Source organism: Perna viridis, chromosome 1, assembly GCF_037379345.1.
Source record: "Perna viridis isolate PV_CMFRI_1.1 ecotype Kerala chromosome 1, ASM3737934v1, whole genome shotgun sequence".
Lineage (NCBI taxonomy): Eukaryota > Metazoa > Mollusca > Bivalvia > Mytilida > Mytilidae > Perna > Perna viridis.
In genome coordinates this window covers 20,112,129-20,129,943 of record NC_142445.1, presented here as the reverse complement: position 1 = coordinate 20,129,943, position 17,815 = coordinate 20,112,129, and the positions used below count along the sequence as shown (strand labels likewise).

The 17,815-nt window shown below is 32.8% G+C and overlaps 2 protein-coding genes across 3 annotated transcripts in view; one reads left to right on the top strand and one right to left on the bottom strand.

The window, feature by feature from the left end:
- Positions 1-4,676, bottom strand: part of LOC148627681 (ataxin-10-like) — a 36,632-nt gene extending 31,956 nt beyond the window's left edge. For both annotated transcript variants that reach the window (XM_088577018.1, XM_088577021.1), the window contains exons 1-2: positions 4,531-4,676; positions 595-954 (exon numbers count right to left, since the gene is read on the bottom strand). In XM_088577018.1, the coding sequence (XP_088433144.1) occupies positions 595-954; positions 4,531-4,640 (470 nt within the window). In that variant the 5' untranslated portion in view covers positions 4,641-4,676. The remainder of the gene's footprint in view (positions 1-594; positions 955-4,530) is intronic.
- Positions 4,677-4,908: 232 nt separating this feature from the next.
- LOC148627680 (3-hydroxyacyl-CoA dehydrogenase type-2-like) lies at positions 4,909-17,233 on the top strand. The gene is made up of 5 exons (XM_088577013.1): positions 4,909-4,989; positions 7,401-7,565; positions 10,558-10,722; positions 16,298-16,535; positions 16,988-17,233. Exons 1-5 carry the CDS (start codon positions 4,966-4,968, stop codon positions 17,176-17,178), a joined length of 783 nt encoding a protein of 260 aa, XP_088433139.1. The 5' UTR covers positions 4,909-4,965; the 3' UTR covers positions 17,179-17,233.
- Positions 17,234-17,815: the final 582 nt, after the last annotated feature.

The following is a 17,815-nucleotide window of genomic DNA, read 5'->3' as shown; positions in this document are numbered from 1 at the left end:
ATTCAACACATTTAAAAAAAAAACAACTCAAAAGCTATTTAAATTTATCCTGAAGCATCTGTGACAGATATCTTTTTTTAATGCCTATACAGAGTGGGAAGTTTTTCAGCACTTTTTTCCCTTCATGCATGTCAACTAAATTTGGATTATCAATATCTTTAAAAGGCAATCTTTACAAACTCTTTGATGGTTATTTTTGGAGGTTATGAGGTATAAATACTTCGATAATGCAAAAAATCTCTGGGTTTTTTATTCATGTGCCACACCTTATACCCATTTGGCCTGATTCATAGACAGAGAAGTATTTTAAAAATCTTCAAGTACTCTTTGCATGAGTAATTAGATTCTGGTTGTTCACCAATTGATAATTTTATTTATCATAAAGATTTTCCCATAATTTAATGCTATTTTCAACATAATTTTTTTATTTTGTTTTATCAGCAGATTGATATTTTTGTTGTGATGTTATGATGGGAGAAAGTCAGAGTGAAATTAGCAATTTTATTTCACAGTGTGAATTATCTTTTTCTTTTCACTCAGGGAATATTTAACAAATCATTCTATCTATATAATAAAGACTCTCTATTTTCATACCTTATGCAATCTAAGAAATTATCACAGATAAGAAGCTGATTTTCCTTGTTCCCTGAGCTAAAGTTACCAAGGAACTGCATCACACATCTGAGGGTTATGACAAAATTTTCTGAGCTTTTCACTAGAACCATTTGCCTGATTTTGTCTATAAGCAGCTTTGTGTTGGAAAGTAAGTCTTGATTCTCTCTTATTAATTCCTGATTTTGTTGACACTGGACACATGAATTTCTTAAAGCTCTGTAAGTCTCTGTCATACATGTGGTAACTTCTTCTGTTGGCAAAGTATTCTCTGTGCAATGACTGTAGCATCTCTGTATCATGGCAGATATCATAGATACTATTTCATGGGATAATTTATGCCTGAAAATATTTCAACATACTTGTTTGCACTTGTACATATAGTCATACAGCTTTGATAAGAAAAAAAAGATATGAAAAGACTAAAGAACTTTCTAATTTGATGTCTTCATATCGTTAAACAGTATATGTCGGTACAACCCCACCTTTAGCACCTGCACACTGTCTCTTTTCTTTCACAGTCACTTCAAGACAAAACACTCATTTAAAAATATTTATGCAATGATTTAATGGCTGAGAGGTTATCTAATTGAAATCAATTGTATAAATACACACATTTAACACATACAATGACATAAATATACAAATTTAATCTAACTTCCATACCGGAGAGTTGAAATGGAACAGCAATCTTTTTGGCTATGAATAGGGAAATTTTTGTCACAAAAATTACCATATTTGTCATATCAGAAAAGAAATAATTCGTGGAAGGGGCAGATTTGTACTCATTTTAACATGGGTTTGGCATTTATATTCTCATTTAACACCTCACTTTTGCTCGGTATATAAATGCCACACCCATGTTAAAATGAGTACAAATCTACCCCCTCAATGAATTATTTCATAAATTTTGATTAATAGTAGAAAACTACAGGGTACTCTGTTCTTCAATTAGGTCATCAAATACAATGTAAGAGAAATCAAGGGAACCAAGGTTATCGCGGTAATCAAAAGAGCGCAACCCAAGGACAAAGACCAGACATGGAAAACAGACATACACAACAAAGAACATAAAGTAACTAAAATCATACATACAAAGTGACAAAAGTAAATGAGCAACTCGGACTCCACTAAAAACTGGGAGCATGGACCAGGTGCACCAGTAGGGTAAGCGTCCTCTGCTTTTCTAGAAACACCTGCCGAGTTGCTCATAAAAAGTCAAGTCCGGGGTAGACAAACGAGGAAAGGAAAACCATGATCCGTTGAATAAATCAGTTTTAATGGTGCTGATGGATACACCATAACGATCCACAAGTTCATGATGACGACCATAAAACTTATGTAGTGATGACTTCAATCTTGTAGCAACATTACCCTATTCCAGAAGCCTATTTGTTAGAGTTCTAGTGCGATACAAAAAGTCTGCATAATTTCGGCAAGCTCTGGCATAACGTATGAGTTGTGATAAGAACACTCCATACCCAGGTGCCGAAGGGATGTTGCCACAGGTGAAAGGAAAGTTGACAATTCTGAATGAAAAGTCATCACGTTTGTCGTAAAGTTTGGTCAATAGTTTTCCTTTATGATCGATTTCTAAGTGTATGTCAAGATATGAGGCTGACTTCACAGTGTCTGTAGTATCTTTTATCTCAAGTTCTTTTGGGTAGATGCGATGTATCAAATCCCCGAAATTAGGATTGTTTAAAGATAACACGTCATCTATATAACGGAAACTGAGATTGAAGGATCTAGCCAAACAATATTCTTTCTTTCTGATCAGATCAGCTATAAAGTCAGCCTCATAAGAGTGAAGGAATAGGTCAGCTAGTAAAGGAGCACAATTTGTTCCCATTGGAATGCCGACCGTTTATTGAAAAACACGTCCACCACACTGGACAAATATGTTGTCGATCAAAAATTCCAGCATTTTGTAAACATCTTCCTCTGTATATTTGGGAGATGATTTGGAATTATTTCTTACAAAGTATGAGGAATCTCTACCAAGAACTATATATTTGTATCTAGGTGTACCATCTTTTTTGGAAAAACAATGATGTATAATGTTTTTAAGTCGGGATTTTAACTGAGTATGGGGAATAGAAGTATACAGTGTTGAAAAATCATAGGTTTTTATGCTATTATATTCAGATAATAGTCTTGAACTGATTGTCTCCAAAAGATCTTTTGAATTTTCCAGGATCCACATTGAATTAATACCACTACGGGAGTAACAAGTGTTGTGGTAGGACTGTAGACCCTCTTTGACAGTTGTGAGTATAGAAGTTAAAAGTTTTGAAAGAGATTTGGTGGTACATTTTGCAGATCCAGCTATGAAACGTTGTTTGTATGGATTCTTGTGAAGTTTAGGAATCCAGTACATAGACGGTAAATCACAATCATCGTCCTTGGTAGAGAGACCAAAAGAGGATAGCACAGATTTATGGTTTTCCACAATCTCTTCTTTGGAAAGAGTGGTAGCAGTGTAGGTCTTATCACTGCTATTATTTTCTACGTCTACCTCTGATAATATACATTGGATATAAAACGTTTTGCAGACAAAAACAATGTTGTTTTGGGCTTTGTCTGCTGGTACGACAACACATTTGTCATGTATAGTAGACAATGTTTTTGCTACATCGGGGTCTTTGAAAACTGATGTAGCCTTGGCACTCATTGACCTACTTAAAACTTTCATTCGTTTCAAAATTAAAGACCTCACAGCCTTCAACCACTCTGACAGAGAATCAATGTCTTCTTGTTCTCGTTTTATCCATTTTCTTGCATAGTCCTCGACGGCATCCATAAGAACTTTAAAGTTATAATTCCAATTTATGGAGCGTGGTTCACGGTACTTGGGACCTTTAGAAAGGATATTAAGCAGAGATTCGTTTTCGATAATGGTTAAATCTCCCGTAACGACGTGACCAGAAGGACCATATTTGAATGGAGAGGTTTTGCAAGAACAGTCAGGTGGTTTAGCCTTGAAGTCCTCAATCTCGAGGTTCTGCAATAGCGTAAACAGGTCTTAATCAATAACATATATTAAAATTATTTCTGTGAAAATTGTTATGGTGATGTCCTGTGCATTCTTAACCTCTTGCCATGACGAAAAAAAACCTCGACTATTTTTTAAAGGGATAAAAAAAAATCTAGGCTGACTTAATTATCATTGAAAAAAAATATATGGGGGAAGGCAAGTCTCAAAAATTAATTTCTACCCCTTAGTAGCAGTAGTCCAGTTATTTATAATGTTCACTGAAGTGTTTTTTTTAATCTGACATTTATGTCACATGGAGGTGCCCAAGCTTAATAAAAATAAACTGCTTTGCAGTACACAGTTTAATGTGACCACCACTGAGCAAAAATATTTACTGTTTCCCCTTTCCCCAATGAGACTGCAAATTAGGCTGTCGGGTGTTTGCGGTTATGAATGTGCTAAAATGGCTTGCATACCATAAAAATGGAAAACATTCCAACCTCGAATGTTAATTGTGGGACTAGTGTCTATGCCTACTGTAATCCCTTTTGGGATTCGGCGCTGGAGATATTAAAAAAATATCTCCAGCGCCAAATCCCAAAAAGGGATTATGCCTACTGATGTCAATGACATAGACAACAGCACAGGCAATGACAATCCCTTTTGGGATTCAGTGTCTGGAGCTATTTTCTGATTTGGCCGCCCAAATCAGAAAATAGCCCCGTATACTGAATCCCAAAAGGGATCAAGGCAATGAGAGTGTCATTCCATAAATTTTTGGGGTCATATAATTAGCCACTCAAGACAGCATAATAATTTGGACTAACGAAGCAGTATTTCAAAGTGTTGCACAATATCATTATATGCTGAAGTAATAAAGAATACATTTTAATTTGTAAAGCTCTTTATGTTTATAGGATTTATACTATTTCAACTTATACCTTTCACAATCCCGTGCCATCAGTTCCTTTATGTTTCCACTCAAAGAGAGTAGATCTGACCAGTCGGACTTCATTATGCTATCAATCGAACGTGTTAACTCCATAATCATGCAAGTTAAAAAAGAAAGTAAACTGGTAACCAGATTTTCAAAGGTATCAGTTAAGTGCTAAAACCTGTACTTTACTTTCAATCCTGTGTCGATAGTTGTTTTATTTAAATGCATAAATCATTTTTGTCGATTGACTTAAGCAATGGGAGTGTAGTGTATGGATGTTTAAAGAAAATATACATTAGTATTTCTTTCTTCAATAAAACTTTGATTGAAGTTTTGTAATTATTAGTGAAATTTTATTTGGAATCGATTGCCAAATTATAGCAATGAATTTTAACTTACCCACAGTCGACCTTTGCAGTACCTGAGAAACAAGTGTGCGATGTCCAAAATAGGAAATTTAAAAGTATGATTTTCATTGTCACCATACATAACGTAGAAAAAAATGACGACGATCATCTGACAGAGTCATTTGCTACTACAAACATACTCAATTATTTGGGATCTTCTGTACTTGGCAGTCGCAATACTGGTATACCAGTATATGTGCACAATAAATTATTGCAAAATACCAGACCAGACCAAAATGAAATAATATGAATAAAAATATTAACTCTTCTTATCTTCCATTAGAAATTTTAAGATACAAGAAATATTTCTAGAGAAGAACATCTACATCAAATATGCTACAAAATTGATGAAGAAAAACATTTCTTTTTAAATTGTAATGAAAACTTTTATGTGGGTATGTCTGCAAAATAAAGTTATTATTTTGTTATTGTTGAAATTTATATTGCAATGATTAAATGATCATTACAATAAACAGTCATTTATTTTACTTTCTGTTTTAATCATTTATAATTGACTATTTTAATTCATTTAATTTCAAAGTTCTTTGATGCTCTAAATAATTCTATATCATCTAGATAATTAAGTTATCAGTATCTAATTAAACCTTTTTGATGTCATTGATCTTCATTATTTTTTCTTTAAAGTTCTTCATTATGTCTTTGATGTTATGTTTAAAGATAAGTGTTTCATAAAATACAGGCCATGATGAGTAACTTGACCACAAATGGCCATTAAATTTGCTGTAGCCATCATTCAGTAAACATGGCAAAATTCTACACAGATCTAGCACCAAAAGTCATCTTTAGCAAAGAATCTACTGCAATTATTGCTTGTAATTGTATGTCTTTTACCCAAACCATGGAGTTTGTCAGCAGACCAAGCAGTACTACATCTGATGGTTTTGGCTGGAGGTGTACCAATCAGAGATGTACCAAGAGACAACCTTATCGAACCATACACACTGGTTCATTATTTGAAAAGTCCAGAGTCACATTAGACAAATGGTTATACATCATCTACGTATGGAATCAATAGATCAAAGTTACAGCAGTGGTGATGTCTGCAAACTAAGTTGGTGAACATGCCTATTGATCTTGGTGGAGCTGGTACAGTTGTGGAGAACGAAGTGTTTACATAACAATTAAAGACACAATTACAATACCAATTAACACAATACTGTTATACCAGTATTGTACAAAATTTTGAAAAAAAATCACAATACTGGAATATTTTTTTTATACCAGTATTGTGAACAATATTGGTATACCAGTATTGCAATCACCAAGTATAGGAGATCCATTATTTGAAATTCATTGAAAATAGGAGGAGTAAAGCATGTATTTTCTCAAATTATTGCACTAATAAATAAATGCAAGTAAGTACATGAATGGTTTGAAATAAGTTATTTAAAAGTGTCCAAGTACTTACAGTGGCTCTATTAAATTGAATATTTTAATTTGAAGTCTACTGCTGTCCATTTCTCCAGTTTGACAGTAAACCAGTCTGTGGGATGACAGTTTTGTAGAAGTTACTCCCCTTTGTTTAAAGTCTAATAAAACGAAACTAAAGTGAAATATGATAATATGAAAAAAGTCTATCTTTTTACATGGATATTTTCATGTGGCTTTTAGGCTTTTGGGCTATTTATACTCCGGTAACATTTTCCTTTGTTGATAATGCACTGCTATGTTATATCATTGATATCTCCGCATGCACTACTTCCTGCATAACACATGCTGTGCATCCAGGTAAAAAGTTTTAACAATCACTTCCTATTTGCATATGTTATAAATGAAATTTGTCACTTACAATAGAATGTTTTTGAGCCATATATGTTTCAAGAGCATCTAAACATGTTGGATGTTGCTGACACACTGTTCCAATTACAAAATATCAAAACTTCATGACTAGCTATAATAATGAGACTGGTTCAACCTGGTTCATGCTGCATGAAACCCTTCTGAAGAAATATTGACAAATCCAGGAATAGTAGGACATGCCTTGGTACATGTATGATCAAACCTTGGTCTAAAACAGCAGGATACATGCAAATTGCAGGAATGTGTTGATATCATGTCATAATCATTCTGCTTCAGTAGTGCCTTCTCATGAGCAAGGGGTAAAATTTAATTTGCTGAATACCCATTTTACTCCATACTGCTGAATATTTTTGGAGCAATAGTATAACAGATCCTGAATTATCATTTTTCCATTTTTGGACTTCTCAACTCTAGCTACTTTCAGTAGTATGCATTTTAATGTCACATTAGGTCCATTAAGTGCATTAGTGGATATTTAATACTAAGCTTGTATCCTCCTCATCATCATGAAGTAATTGTTGAATGTACTGTGTAGTGAAGTACATATGAAAAAATTATTATTATTATATACAAGAAAAAATTTAGAACACACGATGACTTTAATATACAGCACGTTAAAATATTGACTTATGGCTATCTTCTTTAGGGTTTAGTTGGACTGGTAACTGGTGGAGCGTCAGGCCTTGGAAGAGCAACTGTAGAGAGGTTTGTAAGACAGGGAGGCAGAGTTGTCCTCTGTGACCTCGAACAATCACAAGGAAAAGAGGTTGCTGAACAGTTGGGGGATAATTGTGTGTTTAGCCCCACAGATGTAAGTTATATTATTGCAAATCTGCAGGTTCTTGAAAAAAAAAACCTCACCCTGGACAATATTTCACCAATATTCTATCATTAACTAAGTATTGTTTTATGACAGCATACAAATAGTGTATTAGAAAATGTCCATAATCAAACTTCACTCACTTGACCAAACTCAAGTACCAACTTTTCATTCCCCCACAAGATTGGCCAAGAAAAAGAATGTCTTGTTTCCTATTACCTGTTGATCCATCCATAGGTGGTCTCTTGAAAATAAAGAATGGAATTTTTTTATTTGCAAACAAAGCACAATTTTAAGTTCCATAAAATAAAGATCAAGGTTGATTTTAGCACAAACCCATTTGTAATTATTTGCCACCCCTTCCTTTCATGGTGCCCTGAAAACACAAATCTCTAGCCTTTTATAATACGACCTAGGCAAAATGAACTAAGCCAGACTAATAATTTGCCTTGTTGTAGGGTTTTGTTTTGCCCGTGAACACCTTTTTTGAATCAGGAAGTTTGTGAGTGGTTAATAAATCAACCAAATTAAGACTGCATTTGAAGCTAGGCAAAACAACTTAAAGTGAACCATAATTCTAATTAAGACTAGGCATAATTTTTATTTACTAATAATAGAAATATTAATACCATGCTGTAGATTATATCAAATTCGAGGGAGGAAATTAAAAATATCCTGAAATCCCTTAAGGCCTGTTTCTCAAAGTCCCAATGATTGGAACATATTGAGATGGTCCCTTAAAGTTCAAAGTAACCAAGGTTTAACTCTATAATTAAGAATAAGAGAGTACTAAATACGTCTGCTATAGTTTTACAAAGATTAAAATATATATTTCAAGGGTATTAATGTCATATGGTAATAAGATGTCTTTAACTTGATATTTCACTCCCAACCCAGGGTGATTATATATTGCGTTCTACTTGGCACATTGATTACCTAAAACCTTTATATTTGCAATAAAATTGTAGAAATGAAAAAAAAAGGAATTAAGGCAACTTTAACAAAAAATTTTGTTACAAAATTAATAACTTTAATGTATACATGTACATGTATGACATACAGTATATAACACTTCAATTATGAGTTTTAACACGAGTTACCTTTCTTGTGCTGTCATCATAATGATTACAGCAATAGGAGAGTTCTTTGTGATGTCATCACTTACCTGTAATTCCTTTTGGTTGGCAAAAAATCCATTGAGTGGCATGGGGCATCAATTTTAAATCATCATAACTTTTTCATTTTTTAAGGTAATTAAAAAATTATTTTGGTTCCCTACACTGCCAATAAAACTTTTCATCAATGGAATTTTTAAATATATATTCGGTATTTAGACTTTATGAGCATAAAAAAATTAAAAATAATTTTATATGAAAATGAAGTTTACATGTAAAATTCATTTCAAATTTATTTTTTTCAAGAGGAAGAGCTGTAAATGCACTTACAAAATATGAATTATTTTGTCTAAATGAAACATTTTGCAGAAAAAAAATTGAATATAAAATAACAAAGTTATAAAGTTTTGAAAATTTGGATTCTAATCAATTGTTTATTTGCCAATCTTTGACATGATATGCAAATTAATGAATATGAATATGACTTCACTAATTAGATTGGCGAAATCTTCTATACATGTTAGACTTAGACACAATAGCACAATTATTTATAATGCTTTTTCCATTGGGTACCTATATAGCTTGACATCCATTTTTTTAAACATGGTTTGCAGTTTCTGTCACTAATGATATTAGATTTTAATTTTCTTTAAAAAAAGGCAAAAGTTGACTTATATTCAAGTTGTTATGAATGCTTGAAAATTCAGCAGAAAATCTACATTGAAAAAAAAAAATGAAAGAACTGCATTTGAATTTCACTAATATTTTCAACCCTTCAGTAATCAAGCATTAACAAATAAGAATTTTAAAATGATTATGGATAAGCTTTATTGATAGAAAAAAATTCAAACAATTAAAAAAAAACCATCAGGACTCCCAGATATTGTACTAATTACGAAATGTATAATGGATTAAAAAAGTTCCAAGTAAAATGGGGCATTGTAACCATACTCAAATAATGAAATTAAAATACAGTTATCTTTCTTTAACTATCATCAAATGGGTACATGAAAAATATGGTATCTTAAATTGGTTCCTTCTTATCGCTGTACAGAATAAATAACTGTAATAGATGCCAATTTAGTAAAGAACTGGAGATAAAATAGGGATAATCTAGTGTAGGGTGTACAGTTGGACAGAACAATCAGTCATTCAGATTGAAATTTTCAGAATGGGCCGTTTTAAAAAGCATTTAATTTTAGATCTCTTCAACTTATTGATTTTTATTGAGACAATTTTACCTGGAATTGGTTAGATGGTACATGGTCTAGTGCCTGACCCCCTAATCCTATTTCTTGTACATGTATACAACTTGCTTTGTTGTCTTGTTTCTCTTTATTCATTTTGATTGCTATAATATGGATTGACCTTTTGTATTGGGTCAATAAGAAATACATTCTCTTTCACTGTCAAACCCTCTGGGCAATGTAAATTTCTTAACATCTGTTTATTGTGTGTGTTACTACATGTAAATCTATATGTATGTAAAAGTAGGCTGACTTAGCTTTATGAAAATCCCTCAATATAAACTTCAGACAGTGCCAATGGTTAAGTGTTTCATGGTTTAGAAAAACCCACCAAACAAACAATGCTTTTCCAATCTACATATGCTATATTTTCATATAGTGATAATTATTTCTGTATTCAGACCTGCACTTTAGAGAAAATCATACATATATCTTCCACTAAAATTAAACAGGTCAATTTCTTGTACAATCTTATCTCAAAAGGGCAACAACCAAATGAAATACTAAAACTTGTTATGTGATCAGTAACTATTTCTGAACAAGAAATCACATTGAATTTGATGGGTTTTTGACATGCTCCTGCCTAATTTTTATAAAGACTGCTACTTCAAACTTGTGCAGGTTACTTCTGAAGCTGATGTGAAGAAAGCATTAGAGATAGCCCAAGACAAGTATGGTCGACTTGATGTAGCAGTCAATTGTGCAGGAGTGGGGGTGGCATTTAAGACTTACAACTTCAACAAAGACCATCCACATACATTAGAAGACTTTGCTAGAGTAATCAATGTGAGTATTAGGTGTGGTTAATAAGTTAGACTTCATTAATTAACGTGTTTATGTCTTATGGTAGACAGATTTAACACAAATTTGTAATATTCATAGACCTTATGTATTGGTTTGCATTTGACAATATTTTAATTATGTAGAGAGGAACTTGTAAATTCAGTTGTATGTGTACCATTTAGTAGATAGTTGCATTTTATAAAATGTTTTTGAAGTCTCTTGTTTTTGCATTTTTCAGACCATTTTAGAACAATGATAGAAGTAATTGAGACAAAAAATTGGCAATGTTTTATTTTCACATTTTTTTTTAGATTCCATAAAATGAACTGTATCAGAATTTTCCATTGGGAGATAATTCTGAAAAAAAAAAATGCACATGTATGTTCTGTGCTGTTTTTAGCTATTGCCATCACTTGGGGTCCGTTGTCGTCATCGTTATAAATTATACAAAACTCTTCTCGTCTGAAACTACATGACTAATTGGAACCAAATTTGGTATAAATGTTCCTTGGGGTATTCTGCATAGAACTGATGTGGGGATTTTTGATTCATCGAAAAACATGGCCGCCTTACTAAAAATAGAACAAAGGGGTCAGACAGTAGTTTTTCACATATATCTCCTAAACCGTAAGTTTTAGCTAAATTTTGACACGGGTAAATGTGTTTAGCATAATGAGATCTATCTCTGGTCATATTTTGGTTTTAATCCATTAAGCCATGTTGGGATTATGACCCTTTTCAAAGTCTTTTGCCATTTTTAGCTCACCTGGCCGAAGGCCAAGTGAGCTTATGCCATCACTTGGCGTCCATCGTCGCCGTAGTGGACAAATTTTAAAAATCTTCTCCTCTGAAAGTACTTGACTGACAGGTTTTAAATTTGGCATCATTGTTCCCTAGGGTGTTCTGCACAAAATGAGTGTTGGGATTTTTGATCCATGAAAAAACATGGCGGCTGTTACTAAAAATAGAACATAGGGGTCAGATGGCAGTTTTTTGCAAATAACTCAAAAACCGTTGCCTTTAGCAAATTTCTGGCATGGGTAACATTGTTCAGCATCATGAAATGGACCTATGCCAAGATTTTCAAAATGATTGGTCAACTGATGTAGGAGTAACGGCCCCTGAAACAGTTTTTTTTTGCATTTTTCGCATTTGCAACTTTGAAAATCTTCATCTCAAAATCCATTGCAGAATTCAATGAAAGTTGGCATTTATGTTCCTTAGGGTATTTCACACAAAATGACTGTTGGAATTGTTGATTTATGAAAAAACATGGCCGCCGTTACTAACAATAAAACATAGGGGTCAGATGGCAGTTTTTTGCAAATAACTCAAAAACCATTGCCTTTAGCAAATTTTTGGTAGGATAATACTGTTCAGCATCATGAAATGAACCTATGCCGAATTTTTCAAAATGATTGGTCATTTGATGTAGGAGTTATTGCCCCTGGAACAGTTTTTTTTGGATTTTTGCATATGCAACTGTGAAAATCTTCTCAAAATCTATTGCACAGAATTCAATGAAAGTTGACATATATGTTCCTCAGGGTATCCCAGACAAATTGACAGTTGGGATTGTTGATTCATGAAAAAACATGACTGCCATTACTAAAAATAGAACATAGGGGTCAGACAGTAGTTTTTCGCATATTTTATCTCCAAAACCTTTAGGTTTAGCCAAATTCTTTCAATTGCTGAAATATCCTTATTGTAAGGCCTAAAAAGGTCTTCAGGGATAAAAGTTGTCAGACAACTCCTTGTAAGAGTTATTGCCCTTGAATGGTGAAAAATTACTAGATGAGCGATTCAGGCTCCTGAGAGCCTTTTGTTTTATGTAGAAATCTGTATATGAACTCAAATGCTTTTGCTGATAGATAAAGTCAAATATGTTTTGTCAAAATTTCGTTCAGTCGACTTAATGTGTTTTTATTAAAATTTTATTTTGTCATATTAATTAAATTTGGTAGTATTATAAATTTCAAAATGCCCAAGGCATTGAGGCTTCATTCCTTGTATTGCACATGGTAGAACCCAACCCTCAAGGTTTGAATTTTGGTTTTGAGTACTTCTTGTTTGCCATTAATTTTTAGATTTAGTTCTTTCTATTTGCTTGATTCTAATGCCGCTGATGAGAGGTTACTGCTTGAAACATGTGTACAGCATATCAAAATTTGCAACATATATGCTTGGGATTTTTGAATTCTATATATGATCTTCCAAGAACCAGAATATTGTATTTAATTGTATAAAGTTAAACGTGTTGTGTAATATCTTGAACCATTGTGTGAGGGAAAAGTGACCAACCATATCTGTCTTTTCACCCGTAGCACCTGTAATAATCTCCAGTAGTATCATAGATAAGTTGCTGTACAGCAATGAAATGTATACAATTCAAGAACAGGCATGCAAATATTATTGAACTCAATATCCTTCAAAGGCACTACAATGCATGTTAGTTAAAGTATTGTTGCCTCAGAATCAGAATAGGCACTACAATTCATGTTAGTTTAAGTATGGTTGCCTCAGAATCAGAATAGGCACTACAATGCATGTTAGTTTAAGTATGGTTGTCTCAGAATCAGACTGATGTGTCCTAGATGGTGTGACTTGCTTATCTGCAGACTCAGAATGGCTGTTTAGTATAAGCAAGGTTTGAAATTAGCAGGGGTCCACTTGTCCATGAGGTGAATGGCCCCTCAAATTTGATGTGGGCTTCTTAAATTTCTGCTGTCATTGAAAATAAATTTACATATTGGCTACGAAAATTTTAGTTTTAAACTCTGATAGAGCAGGATTTGTTCAATTAATTAAAATGTTTTCATCCTGAAATACATGAAATATTGACCAGAGAACACTATACCACAATCAATTAATCCATTTGTCTTTAAGCCTTAGTATACAAAAATACAAACCCTGATAGGTAAACATTATCAGAGTCCCAACAACCATTGTCAAGGCAATTTTTATCATTTCAATTTTCCTTAGTTTAAAGAATCCATTTGGAGGGTTTTTGCCCAATTTTGCAAACAAATTTTTAAAAAACCCAGTTATAGAAATAGCTATGATTGTGTGAACTCTTGAAGGCCTATTTGGCTGCATTCAGAGAAGGATTATGGTTACAGGAGGAATTACCTAATGCTGCCTAACCTGTTATTGTTGATATTTAACTATTTTTAATAAAACTCTGGACTCAAATGTTATCGAAATAATGACTGATCAAAGACTAAAATGAAAGACATCTTGATGAAAACATTACCTTAAATAGCTACTGTATTGAAAGGTCTTTTTTAACTGTTAAGATGAAGGAGTCTGTAACTCTTAACAAGAAAAGATGTGCATTGAATTAGATATTTTCTCAAGGTATTTAAAAGGTATTATTCTACTGATACTTAACAAGCATATGGTATTTATTTAGAAAATTTTGTCAAAATAGGCTAAAATAATGTAATTTTGCAACAGTTTAAATTAAAAAGATGGTTATGAGCTATTAATTGAGTGGGAAAACGGCAGTTCCCATACAAACAATTTTGTCACGAAATATAAATCAGTATATAAAACTCAATGTTCTGCTTCTGATTTCATATAAAAAAAATGTTACTTTGATATAGATGTCAATTACTGGTAATGGTATAAATTACTTTATGGTCATATGAAAAGAAAGTTACCTGTTAAAATATGGGAAAAGAATTTCATGCTTGTTTCCACCATATCAAGATATTGTCATAATATGCAGTGTTTTTTTGTCATCCTGAAGAAATTTAATGACTTTTTTGAAATTATTATGAAATGAAAATTGCACCAAAATGAGTAGTTAACTGACGTAAGAGTAAACCAGTTTTATTAAAATATCTCAACCAAATTAAAAATGAAAATGACCAATTATTTTCATGTAAACGTAAATTATAAATTTATGATTTTGAAAAGCATGATGACTCTGCATTTAGTTGATGTTCTATAAAAAGACTTCATATTACCTACAAGAAGTGAATTTCATTTTAAGATAAATGTGGCTAAAATGGAGCTAAATACTAGAAAAGAATGGTAAAAAAATATGGATCCAATATAGTGTGGCCAGAAATATTATTCTGCAGAATGGAGGTTCCCAATGTGTGAATTTTTTCATACTCTTTCAACATTCTGGTGTCACATCAATAATCAAAACAGTGTTTAGTTATGGATTATTTGAAATGCTGCATGTGGACCAGTTAACCTCACAGCAGAACATGTGGAATGTCTAACTAAGATTTGATTGGACCAGGCAGCTCTGAAACTTTAAAATAAGATAATGAAATTCCCCAAAAAAACACAAGTTTATTGGACCTTGTATGTCTTAGTTGTAAAAACACAATTGGCCTACCTGAATATGAGGAAAAAATTAAGATCATGTTATAGGTGCCTTGGTTATTGACCACTTATCCATACCAGAACATCAAAGCTGGCTTTTTTAATACCATAAAGAGTGGTTGTTTTATAGTGATCATGGTCCGTTTTTCTGTTGATCGACACCATTTTTGTTTTCTCTGCAATGACTTATCACAGCCACATGATATTTATGAAAGCTTTATATAGGTACATGTGTGCAATATTGTGGAATTCAGTATTAGAGTCAAGCAACATCAGCTTTCAGTTTGATATTTTTTTTAATATTTTAACTGTATGGTTCCTTTGGTCAGGGCCAGGAGGTAGGGTAGTATGGTTCCTTTGGTCAGGGCCAGGAGTTAGGGTATCCTTGGTTCCTTTAGTCAGTGCTAGGAGGTAGGGTATCTTTGGTTCCTTTGGTCAGGGTCAGGAGGTAGGGTAGTATGGTTCCTTTGGTCAGGGCCAGGAGGTAGGGTATCCTTTAGTATGCTTTGCTAACAGTTTCTTATTGTTTTTTGAAAAGCTTGAAATTGAAGTTTGATTGACATTCTTGTCAGATACTAGTTTAGTCAAGCAACCATTTTGTAGTATTCCATTAATTGTAGGATAAGGACATACTCAAATTGATGAATTTTATTCCAGACACCCTTCAGGGCATGTAATTCATACCTTGTGCAACAAGTTTGGAGGTAATAATGTTATTGACCCATCCAGCTGTCCGCCATAACATGTTGTTGCCTGAATACTGCCTTCATTTTTAATCAATTTTCTTCGAACTTTGGTGAAAGGTTAATAGTTATAAAATCTTAGATGGAATGATTTTCACAAAAATTGAAGAGGGGACAATTTTTTAGTGGAGGAACTTATTTATTTATGAGCAATCACTAGAGATTTGTCTTATCATTGATTTAGGATTTTGGCTTGGAAAGTGCCTCCATTTTCTGATAGATTTTCTCCAAACCTTTTAGATTGTTAGGCATACAAAAAATTTGGATGGGATTGAACTTCATAAAAATCAGTCAAGGGGGACCACTTTTTTTAAGAGTGAAAAAGGGGGTGGGTGGGATACTTTGTATTATGAGTGTGCTCACTAAATATTAGTTTATTTCATTTTCTAGCAATAAAATTCCTGTGCCAGTTAAAATATAACTTTCTCAAAGTTTATTTTAATTAAAATACCAGGTACTTATGTAATTTTTTGTTTCTTTTTTTTTTTCAGGTAAATACTTGTGGTTCTTTTAATGTGATACGTTTGTCAGTCGGCCTTATTGGAAAAAATACACCAAATGAAGATGGACAAAGAGGTGTAGTCATCAACACAGCAAGTGTTGCAGCATATGATGGACAGATGGGACAAGCAGCATACTCTGCTAGTAAAGGGGCCATTGTAGGCATGACTTTACCAATCGCTAGAGATTTGTCTACTCAGGGGATTCGATGTGTAACTATAGCTCCAGGTAGGTTTAATACTATGCTTAAATATTGTAAAGCAACTTTTTGCAAGCAAATTTGCAAGGAAGAATAAATAAATAAGTTAATTTGTTGTGGAATACATGTTTGAGATAGCATTGGTCAAGAAATTAAGTGGCCACAAAATTTAATTGACAACCTAAAATGCTAAAAAAGAATAAAAATTTCAAGGCTATGTACTTCATGAAGCAGTACTGTCCATCTATCAGACCATAAACTTGATTCAGTTGTTTTGTTTTTTTGTTTTTTTGTTTTTTTTTGGTTTTTATTTTGTGTGTGTGTTTTTTTTGTTTTTGATTTTTTGTTTTTTTGTTTTTGTTGCCATAATATTATGTACTTTTAATTGGTGATAAAAGCATCCAGCACATACAGCTAACTGATAAACTGTAATAAAAAATGTTGAAAACACGAATAAAAATGTTTTACTTATTAATTTCAGGTTTGTTTGATACACCCTTGCTTGCCAGCCTACCCGAAAAAATAAAACAATTTTTATCAACAACAATACCCTTCCCAAAACGCTTGGGAGATCCTGATGAGTATGCTCACATGGTACAGTGTGTTGTAGAGAACCCTCTATTGAATGGAGAGGTTATAAGATTAGATGGAGCTCTAAGGATGATGGCATAATTTTGAACTGATTGTGATATTTATGTGACATTTTTATATAAACTACATTAATCAGTTCTGTTTCTTAATTTTCAAATTATTTATACCTGTGTCACAATATCAAGACCTTGATATTTCTTAGTGAAATGATATCCAAGATTTTGAAGTTTTTTATTGCCAGTTATCTTCAGTCAATATGTTGTTCATCTTTTATGTTTTCTCTTCTTCAATCAGGGAATGTTTAGATCATTGGTGTATTGCTTTTCCATAATGACTTGTACCGTGTATCCCCTTTCCAGGTTCCTTCTTTATCTACTTCCTATTTACCATACAATGAAGCAATTTTTTGAGGTGAAGCATAATAGAAATTTCCGTTTGAAGATTTGTCAGCTTTTATTGGTGGGAATACTTAGATATTTGGTATATTGCTTTATCATGATGCTTTGTACCATGTCTTCCTTTTTCAGGTTCCTAATTAATCTACTTCTTGTTAAGTGAACAACTTGATTTTACTGGGAAACTAAGACAGTATACATCAAATAAAATTATTATTTATTAAAATATATTTATTTCATATTCTTAATAAAAACAAGACAAAATCATAATAAGAATCATAATTAAAATCCTCAAAATAGTGAAAGCTGTGATGATTGGCTAT

What these genes read in the sequence shown, in the direction of transcription:
- LOC148627680 (XM_088577013.1), top strand. Translation starts at nt 4,966, where the DNA reads ATGTCCAAAATAGGAAATTTAAAA. An exon ending in CCAAAATAGGAAATTTAAAA is followed by an intron (nt 4,990 to 7,400) that starts GTATGATTTTCA and finishes TATCTTCTTTAG; the next exon opens with GGTTTAGTTGGACTGGTAAC. An exon ending in ATGTGTAACTATAGCTCCAG is followed by an intron (nt 16,536 to 16,987) that starts GTAGGTTTAATA and finishes TATTAATTTCAG; the next exon opens with GTTTGTTTGATACACCCTTG.